At 50.9% G+C, this 21216-nt stretch overlaps 1 protein-coding gene across 1 annotated transcript; it reads right to left on the minus strand.

Annotated features, from left to right (window-relative positions):
* Positions 1 to 7121: 7121 nt before the first annotated feature.
* On the minus strand, positions 7122 to 9468 carry LOC144169189 (uncharacterized). Its single transcript, XM_077698257.1, has 2 exons — positions 8380 to 9468; positions 7122 to 7229 (listed from the first exon to the last, which is right to left on the minus strand). Exons 1-2 carry the CDS (start codon positions 9466 to 9468, stop codon positions 7122 to 7124), a joined length of 1197 nt encoding a protein of 398 aa, XP_077554383.1.
* Between the last annotated feature and the right edge of the window lie 11748 nt (positions 9469 to 21216).

Genomic DNA, 21216 nt, shown 5'->3' on the forward strand with positions numbered 1-21216 from the left:
AGAGGGTACGTTACGCGTCAGCAAGAGAGAGGCGGGCAGCCGGCCTTTATTGATATTAGGAGATTTCAATGCGCCTCACTCGATATGGGGCTACAAATTCTGCTCAAAGAGAGGCAGGATGCTGGTGAACCTCATGGAGCAGCACAACCTAGCCCTCCTCAACGAACCAGACACTCCCACCCGCATGGGTACCAGTACGTCCCGTGACACCACTCCAGACCTTACCCTGCTGAGTGGAACTTTAGACGTGTCGTGGCGGAACACCGGGGTAAACCTGGGTTCGGACCACGATATACTAAACATCACGATCAGGAGGCCCATGTTCAAGGCAAGAATGGGAACAGCAGAGCTAACTGACTGGGACAAGCTTCGACAAAGGCAAGCAGCCGACAAAGATGAGAACATGAACAGCACCAGACCGTATGGGGAATGGGCCAAGGAGCAAATCGAGCTGGTAGCGAAATATACCCAGAAAATTGCGACCACACTACAGACACCCTTTGTGGACGCAAGGCTTGCCCACTTCTGGGAAGCTCGACACAGCCTCACCAGACGCTGGAAGAAACAACGACACAACAGGAAACTTCGCAGACGCATCCATGAGCTCAACAAGCAAGCTGCTGAATACGCGACCCAGCTGTGCAAAGAGAACTGGCTGAGCGTGTGTGACGGTCTGCAGGGCACCCTGTCTACCAGGAAGACGTGGTCTCTCCTCCGTCACCTGGTCGACCCTCTCAGCAGCAAAAGCGCCACTAATCGAAGCCTGATACGCACCCTCAATAACTATACTGGCGGTGTCGATGAACTCATCAACAACCTTAAGGCCAAGTACCTGAAAACTGAGAAGGGAGACATCGCAACTCAGGACTATGCAGGACCTACCAACGAAGCAATAGACAAACCATTCACCGACACCCAATTGGTCGCGGCAATCTCCGAGAGCAATAAGGCCAGCGCGCCAGTACTCGATACCATTACCTACAAGTTACTCAACAACCTCGGGGACAAGGCCCGCAGAGAGCTGCTCGAGTACACTAACAAAGTCTGGGAGACTGGCAAACTCCCACCGGAATGGAAAGAGGCAGAAGTCCGCTTCATACCCAAGCCTGGGAAGACACCTCACATTGACAACATGCGACCGATATCACTCACGTCCTGCGTGGGGAAGGTCATGGAACGTATGGTACTCAAGAGGTTGCAGCGACATCTGGATGCCACCGACCAGATGCCGGAGACAATGTATGGCTTCAGGCAACACCTAGGCACCCAAGATGTTCTCATACAACTTAACGAGCTAGTAATCAAGCGGGCAACGAAACAGGTGCCCCGAGCGATACTACCGCTGGATCTCGAAGGTGCCTTTGACAACGTCACGCATGAGAGTGTCCTCCGCAACCTACGCAACACGGGTTGCGGTGTGAGAGCCTACAACTATATCCGAGACTTTCTTAGCAACCGAACGGCCATGATCAGAATAGGAGAGAAGACATCCCAACCGATCTTCCTGGGGGATAGAGGAACACCGCAAGGTTCAGTTCTCTCCCCACTCCTGTTCAACATTGCTCTCCTGCCGTTGCCCAAGCTTCTCGAGTCCATTGATGGCCTGGGACATGCATTGTATGCCGACGACATCACCCTCTGGACTGCGAGAGCAGTATCGGATGCATGGATCGAAGACACGCTCCAAAAAGCAGCTGAGACGGTCAACAGCTATATGAAGGCCTGTGGCATTTGCTGTTCGCCTCAAAAGTCGGAGCTGACCATTGTTAGACCACGTACACCAGGCAAACGATCAGAAACCATTGGAATCACTCTAGAAGGGATCCGCATCCTTCCGTTACCTCAACTCAGGATCCTAGGCCTCTTGATCCAGCAGACGGCAAGGCAACGGCTATGATCAGAAAAATCAAGCTCGCGTCAGGCCAGATCTTGAGCATGATCCGGCGAGTGGCCAACAGGCGGAGGGGTCTGAAAGAATTAGACACATTGCGCCTCGTTCAGGCCTTTGTTACCTCAAGAATTATCTACGCAGCGCCGTATATGAAACTCCTGAAAAATGATGTAATACATCTTGACACAATAATTAGGAAAGCCACAAAGTAGGCCCTGGGTATTCCCACAAACTCGTCCACAACAAAATTACTACAAATGGCAGTCCACAACACAGTAGCCGAGCTTATAGAAGCCCACCTGTCCAATCAAAGGGTCCGCCTTAGCCATACCAAGGCGGGCATAAGCGTCCTCCGCAAGATCGGATGGCAGGAATCCCACTATACCTGTCACGGCCAATTACCCGAAGAGTGGACTGAGAAGATGGAAAGCAAACCATTACCGCGCAACATGAACCCCACAAGGCACGCCGGACGGCGCGAGGCCCGGGCCAGAGCCCTCTCCAGGACCCTGGAAGAAGACGACACTGTCCTCTACACAGACGCCTCCCTGCCCAAACACTCCACAAGGGCAACGGTCGCGGTCACCAGGTTGGACAAGCTGGTCACCTGCGCATCGATCAACACTCCATCTTCAGAGGAAGCAGAAGAAGTGGCGATAGCCCTCGCACTCCTGCAACCTAACGTCACCAAGATCGTTACGGACTCACAAGCTGCGTACAAGAACTACAGATATGGCTGGGTGTCCCTTGCGGCTCTAAAACTCCTCGAAAAAGCTAGGCCTCCTAAACAAAAGATCGAATTAGTTTGGGTCCCGGCCCACTCCTCTGTTGAGGGCAACGAATATGTTCATCAACAGGCCCGAGCGCTCAACTCCCGGGCTACCGAGGAGGAGGGAAGGGGATGGCAACCCATCACCAGCTACACAGACATAGTCAAATATTACAGGGACGGTAGGAAGACATTCCCACACCCCCACCACTTCTTGACTAGAGCAGAACAAGCGATATACAGGCAAATACAGGCAGGCTCCTTTCCTCACCCCTGCCTCCAGAATAAAATGTACCCTGAAATCTACAAGAACAGATGCCCTCACTGCAATGTACTAGGCACTCTCCAGCACGTCATAGGAGAGTGCAATTTCTCCAAAGAACGCCCCCCACCTATACCCATAAGTAATTCGCCTACTATCCTCACCGTTGACGAGCGATGGGAGATCTTGCTATCCAGCCCCGCCCTGGAAGACCAGCTCCGACTGATCCACAGGGGCCAGGCGGCCCTGGAAGCATATGGAACCCGTGAAGAGGGAGCCACCCCATCGGGCGCTTAACGCGCTCTGTCTGACAATAAAAGTTGTTTCCTCCTCCTCCTCCTCCTTCACACGCACCACCCTCTCTGCAAGGATACGCCATAAACGCGACGTCAATAGCACACCACATGCACACCACAGCACAAACGACAGAAACGGAAGCATACGCGGCTCAAGAATTCGTTATTCGCATTGACTACACTTCATATATATACAGGGTGTCCCAGCTATCATGCACCAAGATTTAAAAAAAGAGCAATGGCGTGACTCCAAGAAAGCCTAGTGCATAATGTTTGCAGTGCTGTGGAGAAGCGGACAGTAATTTTTTCGTTAATAAGACTTAAATAATTATTGTAATTAATTATGTAACTCGAGAACTACAACTGCTCCGCGCGTTACCCGCCCGGAGAGACAGCGCATCACCTTGATAATGACATGCATGGAAGGAGCAGCGACAGCAAGATTCCTGGGGCGCGTGTGCAGATAAGGCGCAAACTCGGTCGCGATTTCTTCTTTCTTTCGTTTATTTAATTCTGGCTGACTCATAGGCAGCCTGGTTGAGGGCACTGCTTTACGGTGCGCGTGGAGGCGCCATCACGTGGTATTTTTCATATTTCCCGGGTTTTCTTTATCAGTCAGAATAAATGTGTACGCAATTAGTTCGTCGCTGGAAATACCGCGGATATATGCCCCTCGTGGGTACCTATAAGTGCCTCATTGAAACTTCAATGATTAGGACAGTACTTCTCGAGTTAGATAATTAATTATAATTAAGTCTCATTTACGAAAAAAATACTGCCCGCTTCTCCACAGTACTGCAAACATTATCCACTAGGTTTTATTCGAGTTACGCCATTACTCTCTTTTTAAATCTTGGTGCATGATAGCTGGGACATCCTGGATAGCCGCCGTTAGTCAAATGCGGGCGCCGGGGTGAGGCGTGCCACTCTTTGCATCTTTACGAAACTGCACACAAGTATTTCTGAAACGCAATAACGGTCAAAAATTAAGGCGTTAGCCATTGCACATATCTTCTTGTTTACACGATAGTTAACTGTAACCAAAGAGTAGAGAAAACTGGAACTGCTAACTCCAAGTGGGTGAGGGGTGGCTGCCTCGGCTGATTAACGTATTTCTCCCAGAGGTACGGTCTACGTCACGCTGCGCCGGTGGCGGTTGTTTTGAATCGCTGAGAGCGGCCAAGACATTTCCGCCGGCCGGAATAGGCTAAGTATAGGGAGTATTCATGAGCCGCGGCGCGCATTGCATTGTGAGGCCATCCGCCATTTTGAAGTTCGTCCGGTTGGCGTTCGTTGTGCCGACGCCGGTCAGTTGGCAAGCCTCCCTGTTCTGTGAGTTGGCTGTCCGAAATAGTGATGGTGCATTGCGCGATCGTTGGCTGCAATAGCCGTACGCAAACAAAGGCGCAAAAGCAGAAAAGCTCCAAAGAAAACCCAGGTTTTTTTAAAGTTCCGAAAGTGCGCAGAAACGAATGCCAGAAGACGCAGACACTGTCAGAAGAGCGGCGCCACGAGTGGATTGCTCGCATCAACCGGACCGGTATCGCCGCAGACCCTGACAAGTACCGCGTCTGTTCCCGGCATTTTTGTGTCAGGTATGTACACCACTTAGACTGACCTAAAATGTAGCTGCCGGATTGCTGTCCGCGTTCTTCGCAAAAGAATAAAGAATGAAAGTCCGGGAAGGATTCTGCTTCCGGCTGCGCTTGCGTACGGACGCAGGATGTCTGGCTCCTCGGGAGCGGTAAATGCGGCCGAGCTTGGCCGCGGAAACAGGCCTTCGCGAACTGACTGTAGAGACGCGCCCGGCTAGCGCGGACGCCGCTAGCCGGGCCGAATGTGGGCGTGACGCCCGCGAAGAATGACGCAACCACGCGCAGTTCACGAACAGCCAAAAAGCCCCGTTTAATTCCCACCAATGCCTTTATACAGAGTGGGGTCGCCACCTCGCAGTTACTCGAGTCAACAGGTGGCGTCCTCTACATCCCTCCTTCCGGAGCTCTCAAACACAAGTGCTACAAAAGAGCACCACCAAGAAACAGTCCTTGCAGCAGTCTCACAAATCCAGTCTGCGAGCTGGCACCACGCGCCGGCCGTATCGTGTGCAACGGTGGCCTGGCTATCCTGCAGCAGGTGCAGGAGCTGGAGTGTCCGATGCCTCACCGGTTGCTACCCGCTGTGGTCCTGGAGACGGCGCAGATGTCGGGGCCGGAGGGTTGGGGCTTCCCGTGTCATCTGAGGGGGCTGACTGAGGATTGCTGCAGGGTACGAGGTGTCTGCGGTTTCTCACTAGTATGCCACTGGGCGTCTGGACGATGTAAGAGCCTAGTCTCTGAGCTGGGCTTAGGACCGTCGCCCTTGACCGCGTGTCGCGTACCCATACTTCCTCCCCATCGTCGAGAGCACGAAGGTCATGCGTTGCGTGCCGGTTATAGTAGTCTATCTGTTGTCTTCGTCTCTGGGCGGCATCCCTGTCATTGAAGTCTTTCACCTGTGGCCAATCTGGAACAAGGCTTTCAGCCGTGGCTGGCACACGAGTTCGCAGAGAGCATCCCATGAGCAGTTGAGCCGGGCTGTAGCCAGACACACCGGGAGTGTTACGGTATGCTAGCAGAGCCAGAAATGGGTCTGTGGCCTTCAGAAACAACTCCTTGATTGTGCGAACCATGCGCTCTGCTTCGCCGTGGGACTGCGGGTAGCGTGGACTGCTCGTGACATGTGTGAAACCGTAGGTCTTCCCAAAGTCCTCGAAAGCTTTACAGGAAAACTGTGGCCCATTGATTGACTGATTGTGGGGGTTTAACGCGCCGACGCAACGCCAGCGATGAGGCGCGCCGTAGTGGAGGGCTCCTGATTAATTTTGCCCACCTGGGGATCTTTAACGTGCGCCGAAATCTCGTACACACGGGCGTTTTTGCTTTTCGCCTCCATCAGAAAAGCGGCCGCCGCGGCCAGGAATCGAACTCGCGACCTCGTGCTCAGCAGCACAATGCCTTAGCCACTGAGCCACCGCGGTGGGTCAAAACTGTGGCCCATTGTCGCTGACTACAGTCACCGGGATGCCGTGTCGGGCAAACGTGCTCTTGATTGCAGAAATAACGGCGTCCGCAGAAGTGGACCGGAGTGTGATGACCTCTGGGTAGCGAGAACGGTAGTCTACAACCACAAGGAAATCTTGATTAGCAAAATGAAACAAGTCTATGGCCACCCTCTCCCACGGAGTTGATGGTGTCTCGGTCGGAATCATGGGCTCACAGCGTTGGAAACGTGTAGAAGCACATGCTGGGCAGTTCTCTACGGCTGCTTTAACCTGGCTGTTGAGACCGGGCCACCACACAGAGTCTCGGGCCACCGCCAAGCATCGATTGACGCCTTGATGACCATCATGCAGCAGGTTCACGATGTCTCTGCGTAGTGCTTCGGGCACAACTAGACGTCCGCCCATGAACAGCAGGTCCTCGCATATGGTGAAGTCCCCACGGTGCTCCCAGTAACGTGTCATGTTGAGCGGCAGCCGGTCTCGTCGAGGCCACCCCTTCATGCTGTATGCTTTCAGCATTGAGCGCTCGCAGTCTGAAGTTTGGTGAGACCTAAAGTCTTCAAGACGTACGGCCAGGGTTGAAGGAAGGGCTCCCACGACCATAGACACAAAAATTTCTGTGCTGTCCACTTTGGACGTAGAAGAGCATTCAGGGTCCCTAGAGAGGGTGTCTGCAGTGGCCAGGTACTTCCCTGGAACATACTTGACGCTGAGCTGATATCGCATGAGCCTTATGCGAAATCTCTGGATGCGAGCTGGCATGAGGTCAAGATCGGCGGAGCCAAGCAACCTGACGAGCGGCTGATGGTCTGTTTCAACGACAAAGCTGAGTCCGCACAGGAATTGTTTAACCTCTCAATGGCCTAAGAGACACCAAGCGCTTCCTTCTCGATCTGACTGTACCGCTGCTCAGCGGTAGTCAGTGCTCTTGACGCGAACGCGACAGTCCGTCGCTTTCCCGTCTGTTGCTCCTGCAAGAGAACCGCGCCTAGCCCGAACGAACTGGCATCTGCCGACACAAGGGTGGGTAGCTCCGGATTGTAGCTGGCCATTCAAGCATTAGATGCCACCATTCTCTTCAAGGTCTCGAAAGAGGTCGCTTGCGCTTGGTCCCAGGTCCAGACCGCATTCTTGTTCAAAAGGAGCCGAATCGGTGTAGTGACGGCAGACAGGTTCGGCAAAAACCTTCCAATGTAGTTCAGCATGCCCAGAAAACGACGGACCCCTTGCGTATCTGTCGGCGGTTTCATGTTCACAATAGCAGATACCTTGTCGGGTTCAGCCGAGATGCCAGTGGCGCTTACCACTACACCAAGGAACTTGACGGAAGATACCCCAAAGGAACATTTCGAGGCATTCAACGTGATGCCCGCTTGTTCTAACTTGCGAAGGAGTCTGCTGTCGTGCACGGAACGGTCCCTGCCGAATACTAGAATGTCATCTACCATGTTCACACATCCTTCCAAACCCTCTGGAATCCGAGACATTTGGCGCTGAAACACTTCGGGAGCGGAGGTGATGCCGAAGGGCAGGCGGCGGTAGCAGTAGCCACCAAACGGGGTTATGAAGGTAGTCAGTTCCTGAGAGCTTTCAGATAGCCTTACTTGATGAAACCCCGATTTTGCATTTTGTTTCGAGAAGACTGCGGCATTGCCAAGACGCCCAAGTACCTGGTCCACCGTGGGAATAAGGTGTCTCTCCCGGAGAACTTCTTGGTTCAACTTCGTGAGGTCGACACAAATTCTGTACTCTCCATCCGCTTTGGGTACCAGCGCAATACCCGCACACCAGGGGTTGGCACAGTGACTCGCCGGATGACCCCGTCCCTTTCCATCGCGTCTAAGTCGTTCTTGACTACGCCTTCGAGGGGAATAGGGATGCGCCTAGGAACGCTGAGAGAAAATGGAACCGCTCCAGGCTTGATGCGAATGTGATATTCTTCAGGCATCTCGCCAAGGCCTGAGAACAGCGAAGCTGCGGCCTTGTCCGGCGTTGGGGGCCTGTTCGGAGCTTCCACGTCTTCCACGGCGTCAACAAACTGGACGACTCCCAGGTCCACTACCGCCGAGTACCCCAGCAGAGGAGAGTCAATGTCTGCTACGACGTACAATTTTTGCATACCGTCCGGCCTCGCCACGACTGGGTAGCAGGAAACGTCCCGAGCAACTTTAGGCGGCAGCGGCCCGGCCCCATCAACTGTTCATTATTGGGTTTGTCTAGGTCTACTGGGCACCCCGCGAAGCTCGGAGGTATGACCGAAACGTCCGCCCCAGTATCCACCTTGAATTGAAGGGGGCGTCCATTGACATGAACAACAACGTGCCGGCGTTCTGTTTGCGCTGCATCCACGGCGCAGAGCTGGATTTGACTTAAGCGCCTAGTACTATTCGAGCGGCAAACCGCCGCGAAGTGTCCGTTCTTGCGACAGTGGTTGCATGTGGCCCACCGTGCTGGGCACTCAGATCGCGGATGAGGGGCGTGGCCGCAAAAATCGCATGCCGACTTCGGGCCGGCGCGGTACTCGGGAGGCCGACAGACGTTACTTCGTGCAGTTTCGCGCTCTGGGGCGGTGGCCATTCGGTACTGCTTATTCGCAACGGTGTCGACGTTCAGTGCGTCTGGTGCGAAGTCTGTCCCCTGACGCCGCCTTTTCTCATTTTCAGCGTCTTCGTACTGACGAGCTTGGATGAGCGCCTCGTCCAGTGTAAGCTTTGGATTGCGGCAGAGCTGGACGGTCAAGCGAGAGTCAAGCAACCCTACGATAAATCGGTCCCGAACCAGCCGGTCGTCAACTTCCCGAGAGGCGTAGTTACATTTCTTCACGAGATTTCGTAGCGCCGTGAAAAACGCGTCGACTGACTCGCCTACCCCTTGCGTGCGCTTGTGGAACCTGCTCGATTCGTATACCTCGTTGACGGGGTGTACAAAATATCCCGAAAGACTCGCTGTCACGCCGGAGTACGAGGGATAGGCCTCAGCGTCTGACATGAGAGACGAAAGCACCTCGCGACCTTGGGGACCCGTACAGTAGAGGAGCGTGCGTACCTTGGTTTCTTCGGGGGCGGAGAACAGCCCTGAGGCGAAGGAGTAATCCTCGAATTGTTGAAGCCACGCGGTTCGTTGGGCTGGGTTGTCGAAAGTGAACTGCGGCGGGGTTCGCAACGTGAAGCTGGCGGTCACGGCGGAGGCGGCGGCTGGGTTATCCTCCATATTGCACGGTTGTCGCAGGATCCCACTTCTGACACCATGTAGAGACGCGCCCGGGTGGCGCGGACGCCGCTAGCCGGGCCGAATGTGGGCGTGAAGCCCGCGAAGAATGACGCAACCACGCGCAGTTCACGAACAGCCAAAAAGCCCCGCTTAATCCCCACCAATGCCTTTATACAGAGTGGGGGCGCCACCTCTCAGTTACTCGAGTCAACAGGTGGCGTCCTTTACACTGACAACCAGGATTATCAAGTTATGCTGCCTCGACTGCCAACAGAAAAGTTTCTTTTGAACACTGTTTTTTTGCACGGTGACGTGAAAGGCAGGCCGTTCCGCGTAGAAGATTTCCGAGATACGCTCACTCATTTGGCGCTGCTCCCAGACGTTATCACTCTGGGGGCGTACCAAATGAATCACGTATGGGCGGTTACCTTCAGTAATGCCGATGCCGTGAAGAAAATTCTTGCAGCCGACGATGTGAAAGTCAAGCAGCGCAAGTGTCTAGTGATCGACCCGCACAACCACGACGTAAGGATTAAGCTCCATTGGCTTCTACATGGGGTGCCCGACGATGAGGTGCGCACAGCGTTTCTGCCCTATGGTAAAGTGACGGACATCTCAAGAGAGCGGTGGCGTGTTTTCGGCGTCACCGACAAAGGCTCGACGACTTGATCTGTGACCTTGAAGCTCAAAGTGGGCCAGAAACCGGACGACATACCGCACCAGTTACGCGTAGGCGGCGACATGGCACTTGTGATTGTTCCAGGAAGGGCACCGCTGTGTCTTCGGTGTCAACTACAGGGACACGTTCGGCGCGGGTGTCGCGTACCACGGTGCTCACGCTGCCGGCGTTACGGTCACACGGAGGAGGCGTGCATGAAAACATACGCAAATGTGGCAGCACCGGGTGGGAGCTCGGACAAGTAAAAGCTCCTAATGGATGAAGACGATGCGGAGGAGGCCGCCAAAGGATTGCAAGACCAAGATACACCGGCGACAGAGCCAGATAAACCGCCAGAATCTGTCGAAAACCTGAATGCACGTGGTGGCGTTGCACAGAAATGTTCCCCCGAATTTCCACCATTACCTGACGCAAGCGCGAAGGGGGTGGAAACGCCCCTGCGCCGGCAACGTGGGATACCCCAGCAGAGAGTGTAGAAATTATGGACACAAGCCTGGACGCCAGCAAACTACGCACCAGCAACAGTGCTGCGAAAAGAACACACGGAAGCAACGATGAAGGAGAGCGTGAAAACGAGGCGGCGGCATCCGGTGAACCACCACCGAAATCGACGGTCGCGCGTCGTCCATCCTTAAAACCGAAACTGAACGTTCCACCAGACCGGAGGCAGTTGAACGAACCGACGACGTAAAAACAATTATTGTGCTTGTGGTGCGCTGCTTGATGGGACTTGATAACTAAAATTACTAGAGGTCGTCCTTCTAAAGTATGGTTTCTTCTTTTAAGTGCAAATGCACTTCTTAAGCGACCCTGAATCACTCGTCCACCGTCCGTCCACCGCAGCTCAGCAACAGGTGTTATCGCGTCCTCCTCACCCCTAGCAACGGCGCGGAGCGGAGGGAGAGCGTGTGTAGCAACGGCGCGATGACGTAGTGCGCTCGCCTGATGTCGCGCGCTCTCGCATTTCACCGCGCGAGGTGCGGCGCAGTTAGTCTAGCGCGCGCCTCCGTCGAGGTCGGGCGGCGGTTCCGCAGTCTAGATGGATTCTTGTGAATGCCAGAGTTGATCACAAGGGGGTGATAATGTAACTAAGAGGCGAATGCCAACACAGTTCAACATAGCCCCCCTCATAGCATCAACCGTGCATTCGCACTTCCCCATGCTCCCCCTCGGGGAAATGCGGGTGAATTTTTTTCACGAACACGATTGCAGCACTACATGGGAAACTTCCTTTTCCCAATGAGCATTATTGTGTTTGTTGGTGCTTTTAAAAGGGTCATGACCGAACCGTTTGCTCTCGTACGTACATTTGCTCTCAAATGGCCCTAAATCTAGAGGCAACAATGCGTGTAGCCACAATAAACATAAGAGGGCTATGCGCAAAAAAGCGGCAATATCAGCTAAGTAGGCTCTGCATGGAAAATAATCTGGACATCATGGCGGCACAGAAAACAAAAATCGACAACGAAGAGCAAGCGGATCGGATGGTCCTATCATTTACGTCCCGATATTATGTTTGCCTATCCCATGCAGTTGGTCTATCTGGTGGCTGTGCCCTTTTTCTTAAAAAATCGATGGGCATTGTCATTGAAAATGTATTTGCATGTGAAACTGGCCGGCTTATTGTCTGTGACTTTACTTTTTCTGGCTTAAGTTTCCGAGCTATATGCCTTTATGCGCCTAACAAAGCAACTGAACGTAAAGTGTGTTTTTGAGCGCATTGAGTGTTACCTCGAGGATGACAAAAATGTTCTTGTGTTGGGTTACTACAAATGTGTTTGCCACGCGAAAGATAGAGCAGGAACTGCCACAGGCCGTGATGCGAGCGCTGAATTACTAAACACTATTGTAACCGAACACAGCTTGGAGGATATTGGCGGTATTATGTCAGAAGGACGACCCGTGCAGTATACCCACCACCAAAATTACAGCCATGCACGATTAGATCGAGCATATATATCAGCCAACCTTGCGCATGCGTGTACCAACTATGAAGTTAAACACGTCTCGTTTAGCGATCACAGCTTAGTGATGTTCACGTTGGGGAGGGCTTCAAAAAAGCATAAATTCAACTGGGAACTCTGGAAGTTTAACGATAAACTTTTGCAGGAAGAAACGTTTACAGATAAAGTTAAAGAAAAGATGATGAAGCTCGTTCAAGCACAGGAAAATGAAGTAATACTATTGTTGGAACTTTTTAAACAAGAAGTTAAGATGCATGCGATTGAAATGGCGTGCGCAAAGCGTCAAAGCGAGAAAATGAAAGAGAAAGAATTACAGTACCAGCCCGATTTCTTGCTGAGAAGAAGCGCAGCGCAGTGTAATGATAGCACTGAGGCTATTCGAGAAGTTAAACGACAACTAGAACTTATCGGTGAGGAAAGATACCACGGCGCTATAATACGGGCAAGGACTGAGAAGCTGTGGTTAGGCGAAACGCCGACGAAACGGGCACTTGGCGACGAAAAGAGATACGCGACGCAAAACGAAATAAAAGCGGTGCGATATGCGGGTGGCGTCACAGAAGATAGAGAAACAATACAACGCGCATTTGAGGAGTACTACGGGGAGAGACTGGGACGGCCGAAGCTTATCAAAGACGGGTTTAAAACAGAGTTTCTTCCATTTATGCCCATGCTTGATGAAGAAGTTAAAACGAACCTTGAAGTTCCTATCACTTTAGGGGAAATTGATTGATTGTAGGGTTTAACGCGCCGACGCAACGCAGGCGGTGAGGCGCGCCGTAGTGGAGGGCTCCGGATTAATTTTGACCACCTGGGGATCTTTAACGTGCGCCGAAATCTCGAACACACGGGCGTTTTTGCTTTTCGCCTCCATCAGAAAAGCGGCCGCCGCGGCCGGGAATCGAACCCGCGACCTCGTGCTCAGCAGCGCAACGCCTTAGCCACTGAGCCACCGCGGCGGGTTTTAGGGGAAATTGAACGAGCTATAGACGAGCTTACACCCGGGAAGTCACCAGGGCCAGATGGCCTACGTGCCACATTTTATAATTTTTTTAAATGTGAAGTATCCCAAGGTGTTGCCCCGAGTTATTAATGAAGCGTATGAACACAAAGAAATGCCTCCGTCGTTTCGAAAAACGCATGCTGTTCTAATCCCAAAGACTGATGATCCTACCCAATTAATATCTGTAGAAGCATATCGGCCAATTAGTCTAACAAACGTTGACTATAAAATATTTATGAAGGTTCTAGCGCGCAGATTGCAGAATGTAATGAAGGAAACTGTTGGACCACATCAAACATGCGGGATAAAATGACGGACGATAATGACAAACGTCCACCTGGTCAGAAGCGTCCTGGAGTGCGTTGATGTCCTAGGAGGGCGTGCGGCCATACTGCAATTAGACTTGCAAAAGGCGTTTGATCGCGTCGCCCATGAGATCATGTTTGCTATCCTTGAACACGTAAGCGTAGGATCTGTCATATTACAAGGTGTGAAAATGTCATACGCGAATAGCTCTGCGAATCTCATAGTAAACAAAAGGTTAAGTCAAAGCTTGGATGTTCAGTCATCTGTAAAACAAGGATGCCCCTTAAGCGCCTTGCTTTTCGCCATATACATTGAACCTTTCTGTCGGAAAATTTTACACGACGAGAAAATACAAGGATTTAGGATACACGAAAATGATGTTAAAATTCTATTGTATGCTGACGACATAGCAGTCATCTCCAGTGACAAAGAAAGCGTCAGCATAGCGGTCAAACAAGCATCACGGTTCTGCGAGCTTACGGTAAGTGCGATAAATTGGAACAAATCTATAGGTATTTGGCACGGTACCTGGGATACTACACCCGAGTATTTTGAGAAATTACATTGGACCACCACACCTGCCAAGTATCTGGGTGTACCACTGGATCAATACAGGGAACCGACGGACTACTGGGCCAAAGAAACTGAGAAAACTCGAAATAAAGCACAGAAATGGGGTGGGAGGGACTTCTCAATGTTCGCTCGAGCAACCGTCTGCAACATTTTTTTAGTTGCTAAGATTTGGTATGTGCTCCAAGCCCTGTGCATGTCAAGAAAAAGTGTGCAGAAACTGCACCGACTATTTGCGGTATTTATGTGGCATTCTGAATGGGAACGAACAAGCCGCACTAATTTATTACTTTCTCTTAAGCGCGGAGGATTGGGTTTGACTCATTTATTTTTGAGACAGGTCGTTTCGACGTTTCTTTTTCTGAGAGATCAAGCTGATCCCACTTTGCGTGCATTAATTCAGATAAGGTTGCGAGATGCCCTACCTAATTTTGTTATTTCGACTGTTGCTGTAAAGCCGGTGGCTATACGCGGATTCCTTAGGGAAGTAGTGTGGGCATTTAAATTTCTGAAAGCCCGATTTTCTCTTGGGTATCTAAGTGTTGTTCCACGAAGAACATTGTATAAAGATATTATTCATGTTTCTTTGCCTGTTCCCCTTTATCGCTATGACGGAGGAAAGGCCAAGGATGTTTTAAAAAGGATCAAAAAGATGCCGATTAAGGCATCGAGCAAGAGCTTTTTTCAACTTCATAGTGGCACACTCCCTGTCAAACCATGGCTTCAGGACAAAGGAATATTTGTAGGCGGGAACATCAACTGCAGAATATGTAATAAGCCAGAAACAACAGAACACATCTTTCTTGATTGTTCTGATGCTCGCTTTCACTGGGACATACTTCAGCGGACACTTAAAAAAGACTTGCCTGTCACTTATTATGGTATCCGTTTCCTTCCCGTGGACAAGACCGAAAGTGTGCCCTATGACATGTTTATGGTACTGAGCCTTCATAGTTTATGGAGGACTAGAATGGCAGACAGACATGCTGATGTGGATGCTCGACCAGAGAGAGTATTTTGTGGAAAATATTTCTTACATACGAGAAGTGTACAGGGCTTTGAACGAGCGTCCGTCCTGAGTGGCTTCCCGTGCTCGATGATCTGGCCACGCTAAAGCGATTTTAAAAACACCATTGCCGCTAATTAGTGCCTGGTGTTTTACCCCTTTTGTGTGTATTATGTTTGTATTATGACTTGTGTAATGTGAACGTTTCAGGCAAAACGGCAACAAAGAAAAAAAAAAGAAAGTCCGGGGTGCGCTTGAAAAGCACAGACCAGGCGACCCGGCAGCTGGAATCATTGGCGCTGCGCCTAGTAAACGGAAACCCCTAGGCCAACGCCAGGCCCGCGTCGCGGCGCTTGAAAACTGTCGTTTTGCAGGCGCATAAAATTTTTTTTTTTCTAATCGTAAGCCTAGAAAGCAAACGACACATGTTGGCGATAACACCGCAACATGTGCGTGTACATACACGCCACTAATTTTTGCTCATAGTCAGCGTTCATAAATTTACGATAACTACTACACACCATGTAATCCAAAACCTGTTTTCTTTCCACCTGCGCTGTTCTTAATTGTGTTCTAACTTGTTTGACCACAGGCTCACCATCTGCTCTTTTTGACCGGTGCAACCCTGACTGGTCTCCGACCCTCCACCTTGGGTACGCTACCAGCGAGAGGGAAGGCGATAGGTTCAGGAGAATGAAGTAGCGGCAGGCAAGATGCCTACAGGAGTCAACAAATGGTGAGACTACTTTCAGCCCTTAAGCAGAGATTGGTTCTAATGCACACCAAAACTTTTACATTTGAATGTTGCAGCTCCCGAAGACGATGCTATGGGGTCTGATGCCTCAGCAAGCGCAGCAGCGTCAGACCAGCGTGGTAAGTTTTCCTTTTGTGAACAAAAATTTTAGCTATGGGCCCGGCACTTGAGCTTGGAACTCTTGTTCTCATTTATGAGTTCTACACGGAAACATGGTTCTGCTCAGCACCACAGTAAAACGAACCTTGCACACTGCAGGTATGTACTTACAATGTTTGTATTGTTTTATTTATTCACAGACGTCTCGTGCGAGACAGACATTACTGGCTCTGACATTGACAAGTTGCAAACGGAGGTGGTGAACATCCGGAACGAACTCGCCACATCTGAAAAAAACCTCGCCGCAACACGGTTCACAGAAGACGCCCTGAGAGAAGACAACGAAAAAGTGGCGTTTTACACAGGGCTGCCTTCTTTTCTCTCAGTGTTGTCCCTGTTCACGCTCTTGAAGGACTACGTCCCACATTCGCACAGGAATGCCCTCACACAGTTTGAGAAAATGATGCTGTTCTTAGTCAGGTTGAGGCTTGGGAGCACACTCCAAGATCTTGCGTACCGTTTTAGCGTATCACAGCCCACAGCCTCGAGAATTTTCGAAAAGTGGCTTGACGTGTGCTTCGACCGCCTGAGTTCTTTCGTGGATTGGCCGGAGAAGGAGGACGTAATGAGAACCATGCCAATCCCATTTGTAGAAAACTTTGGGCTAAAAGTGCGCGTCATCCTTGACTGCTTTGAAATTTTTATTGATCGGCCCAGTTCAAAGCAGCCAGGTGCAGAAACATGGTCCCACTATAAGCATCACAATACCGTGAAATTCCTCGTGGCAATTTGTCCCAAGGGAGCTGTCACGTTCATTTCGCAGGCTTTTGGTGGGCGTGCAAGTGATAAATTCATCACGGAAGAGTGTGGTGTCCTTAGGCTCTTAGACAAGGGTGACATTGTGCTTGCCGACAGGGGTTTTTTGATAGAGGAGAGTGTTGGCATGTGTTGTGCCACACTGGCAATGCCTAATTTTACCAGAGGCAAGAGGCAACTGTCGAGCTTGGAGGTGGAGTGAACTAAAGAGATAGCGAATGTGCGTATTCATGTCGATAGGGTCATTGGAATGGTTAGAAATAAGTACACGCTACTAAAAGGAAGCTTGCCTGTAGAGGTACTGAGGACAAATGGCAGCAAGGAGTGCCAAATCGACAAAAGTGTCAGGGTGTGCTGTGGGCTGACGAACATCTGTAATTCATTTGTGCCATTGGAGTAGTCTTTTTAGTGGCTGAGTCTCGGCTGAAGACTTTTTTATGGGCTAGATTTCGTAAACCCTTTGCTCGATCATTGATTGATTATAAAATTTAATGTGCCAACACTACACAGGCTATTAGGTGCACCACAGTGGAGGGCTTTAGATTGATTTTGACCACCTGGGGAGCTTTAATGCGTCCTGAAATCTCGAACACGTGGTTCTTCGCTTTCTGCCTGCACCAGAAAAGCGCCTGCTGCGACCAGGAATCGAGCCCACATTCGTGTGCTCAACAGCACGCCTTAGCCACTGAGCCACCGTGGCAGGTCTTTTCTCGATGATGTCTGCACCTATGCAACATGAAGTCGAAATTATGGAAGCACATGTGCAAGTTAACTCATCCAACACTGCCCACTGATTTGCCCTCGTACTTTAGAGTAAAAAACTGGCCGAAAGTTAGCATTGTATCAATGTCGTGAGAATGTGCAGCATGACAACACTGCACATGCACAGTGTTTTCTGGTTGAACTTAGAGCATTTCACTGTATGAGCTTTTTAAAGTAAAGCTTTAGTGTCCTCAGTGATGCCATTGTGTGCCAATATGCCCTGCAGGAAAGCCAGCTTCCTCTGGAGATGATGGTGAATGATCATGGGTGAAGTGAAAGAAAAAAAAAATTCCGGGCCATCTCCACTAACTTGAAACCTGGGGAGGGGCGAAGCATGCAGTGTATTCAAAGACTGCAAGTCTCTCTTGCCACGTGACACGTGCTGATTGGGCGCTGGAGAAGCAATTGCGCTCTTGCTGAGGCGGTGGCACCCTGTCTTGCGTTGAACCGGATTTAATCAATTAAACGATACAGACTGGCGGTAAATGGTCTTCGTGTCATGCCGCAGCATGCTGAAAAGTACTGCGACGTGTCTGAAAATGAGTGTCCTGGTGTTCTAAAGCGAGGAGTTGGAAAACGAGTGCTGTTGGGGTGCTTCACCCCTAAAATTCTTCCTGTGGCTGGAATTGAACTTGGGTCCCTCGCGTTATGAAGCCGGCGTCTATCCAATTGCTCCTTTTCGACATGGTTGAACCGGATGCCAAGCAGCAGGCACCAATTCCCACTGTACGCCCCAAACCCAAACATTAGGCCAGCAGAGTGCACACTCGAGAGTTTCTATGGGTATTCTAGACAAGTGGTGCGTACCTCCAGAGCAGCACATACCTGCAGTGTGGGATTGGCTGACCAAAGAATCCATCATAAGAAAGATTCGCATTCAGCCATCGTCGTTATTAGACGGAGGGGTGCATTATTTTTTGCTGCCCGTTATACTGCCTTGTTTAGCTCCCTGTCACAAAATTGTATTATATTAACATGAACTGTGTTTCGTTTGTCACCATGTGTAAAGCTATGTTCATTCGTGAATGAATAAAAATTTTTCTTTGTTGCACTGTTCATTTTCCAGGTTCTTTGTTTGGAACAAAACTTTCAAAACCATTTTCAAAGGCAGCGGAAACAGCGGAATGGACGGGACAAGGATGTACATCAGGATAATGTGCAGTATCCCACATAATCTTGTTTCTGCTGTCTTTGAAAATGTACCAAACAGCCCGTAGCGAAATCACTGCTGCTTTTTGGGAGACCTTGATCTCACAGTTGGCACCATCACAGACAATCATCTTTTCTCTTCGGGCAGTTTACATACACAAAGTATCACAAGTGTTGTGCATCACAGCTCGTACTGGTGAATTGTCTCCAAACGGCTGTTGGCTTAGTTCTGACAAGGCGAACTACCACTTCATTTCCTACTTCTCCGTGTGTACGAGATTTCGGCGCACGATAAAGATCCCCAGGTGGTCAAAATTAATCTGGAGCCCTCCACTACGGCGCGCCTCATCGCCTGCGTTGCGTCGGCGCGTTAAACCCCACAATCAATCAATCAATCAATCAATCAATCAATCTTTCCTACTTCTTCGTTCAGAACAAAACTGGCAAAACAACTGCCGCTTTTTGGGAGCCCTTTTCAGTCCAATGCACGTGAAGTGGAACCACTTGATCTCGCAGTCGGCACCATCACAGGCGATCATCTTTCCCTCTTCGGGCCCTTTACATACACAGAAAGTGTCAGACGTGCCATGCACCGCAGCTTGTACTGGCGAATCGACTCCAAACACCTGCTTGCTTGCTTCAGCCTCTCCACTTGCAGTTGAAGGCCCTTAGGCAACTTGTGCAGCAGCTTGTTTTGAAATCGCAGTGTTTTGGGGATTTTCAGTGAGCCGTCGAGCTACCAGCTCTGGCAACAAAACGTTCTGAAAAGAATGTTCTTGCTGTGTCCACAAGTGGCAACATAAAATTGCAGTCTTGATCAATTCTCTGGATGTTGATCTCAAGCTCATTCCAGAGCACGAAATCTGCGTACTTCACTCCACACACATACATCTGAGTTTGGACCAGATAAAAGTACCGGTGGGTCACCTTCAGTTCCAGCGACCCCTCATTTGCAGTGACGCAGCTGTTCTGGTCGGCTAGCAAATCGGTCAGTTGACCATCTCTGGCGTTCCAGGGGCATTTCACTTCCACCACACCCGCGCCGCAGCAGTCACACTCAACCAGCATATCTGGTGTTGCAGCTAGAAACACGTTCTCTTTCGACACAAAGAGCCCAGCTTCTTTGAACTGCGCATTGCAGTGCACATCACCAGCAACCTTTTTGTACTTTTCCAGTGCCTCTGCTTCGTGTTCTCGGCCATACCTTACAGGAGGAGCCGAAACACTAATGCCCTGCGGGGCACAAATGCGCTTAACTAGACTCAGTGATGAAGCACTCACACTCGTGTGGAAGACGTCGTACAAGGTGGATGCCGTAATCCGGCCAGCCATACGCAAACCAGTTGACACTCAACGCCTGCTTTCTAGTCATTTTTTCGATGGCTTGGCAGGCCTTCTCACTTATCTCCAGCCTGGCAAAGATCTTGGCGCCGTGGTCGGCCAGTACAGGAAGACTCATGTCGACAGTTTTCCTGTCGTAGAGAAGGCGGAGGTCGCCACCAGTACACGCCCTAATCGCGGGGATGTACAGTTCACTGAACTTAGAGTTTGTGCGGGCTGCTGCAGGTCGTAGACCCGACGAAATCAACTTTCCCAGAAACTCATCCTTTTCTTGCTTAGACACGGGGGGTGCTGGTGCCGTCGCTGGCGCTGGAGCCCTGGGTAGTACTTGGGGCGAACATGAAGGGCCGAGGTCGTCCAGTCGACGTTTTTTCATGGCTGCCGACGCAAAGTCCATCTCGGCGACAGGCCGCACTTGGAGCTTCTTTATGTGCGCCGGTAGCCAGCTGTTCTCTCCGTCCGTGCATGAATGCTCAGCACGTATGCGCATGCCGCACTCGATGTAAATCATCAACGCCGCGATGTGAGAACGGGCTTCTCCGTTGCCCGCAATGCACAGACAGTGCGCCGCAACCACCTCGCTGTCACGTTTCGCGCAAATCCACGCCTTCAAGGGGGGGCTCGTCAGGCTTTGTGAATGATTGACCTGAACAGTAAAGGTAAGGAAGCAAGTGTTAAATGTTGCATATAAAAATAACCACGAAATCACGAAGATCGAAACACTCACTTCAGTCACAACAATCACCGCGTCCTGGCCGACTTCCTTCACCCACGGCTCTTGCACCCAGCCGCTTGTAACATAGTTGCGAGCCTCGAGCGCTTTGTAGTTCATGAGCTGCTTGCTCGTGATAAAACTTGTCCTTAACACGAGAAAATCATGGATGTCCATCATCGTGATGTGGGGCCAAAGGTCGGCGTTGAAGACACAATCACGCGCGTCGAGTAGGAAGAGGTCGATGCCGCACACGCCAATTTTCGTTGCGTAGCGGGCCCTATCACCCCTGGAGAGGCTAGCAACGTACTCTGACGTGTCACTGTAAGACAGAGATTTCGCTGCCATTGCAAGAACGACGGCCGCGCAAACGAACTGTGGAAAATGAATCACCAACGAGACACTGCCTCCACCATGGTGGAAGAAAAAGTTAGGAGACGGCGCCAACGGAGAAACGTGAAGCCTATACATAAAAAGTAAAATCGAAGTCGGCCCAGGCGTCACTGCACCACGTGACCCTACCGCGCCGCCGCTGTATGGGCCACCGCGCACTCTTCAATTTCGTCTGCTCGAAACTGCTCTGCGGC

Source organism: Haemaphysalis longicornis, unplaced genomic scaffold (genome assembly GCF_048455015.1).
Source record: "Haemaphysalis longicornis isolate Haplotype H1 unplaced genomic scaffold, Haemaphysalis longicornis Haplotype H1 scaffold_1, whole genome shotgun sequence".
Taxonomy (NCBI): Eukaryota; Metazoa; Arthropoda; class Arachnida; order Ixodida; family Ixodidae; genus Haemaphysalis; species Haemaphysalis longicornis.

Coding starts and splice junctions, on each gene's coding strand:
- LOC144169189 (XM_077698257.1), bottom strand. CDS start 9,468: ATGGAGGATAACCCAGCCGCCGCCTCCGCCGTGACCGCCAGCTTCACG. Junction 7,230..8,379: donor AGTCGTGGCGAGGCCGGACG/GTATGCAAAAAT, acceptor GTTCTCTTGCAG/GAGCAACAGACGGGAAAGCG.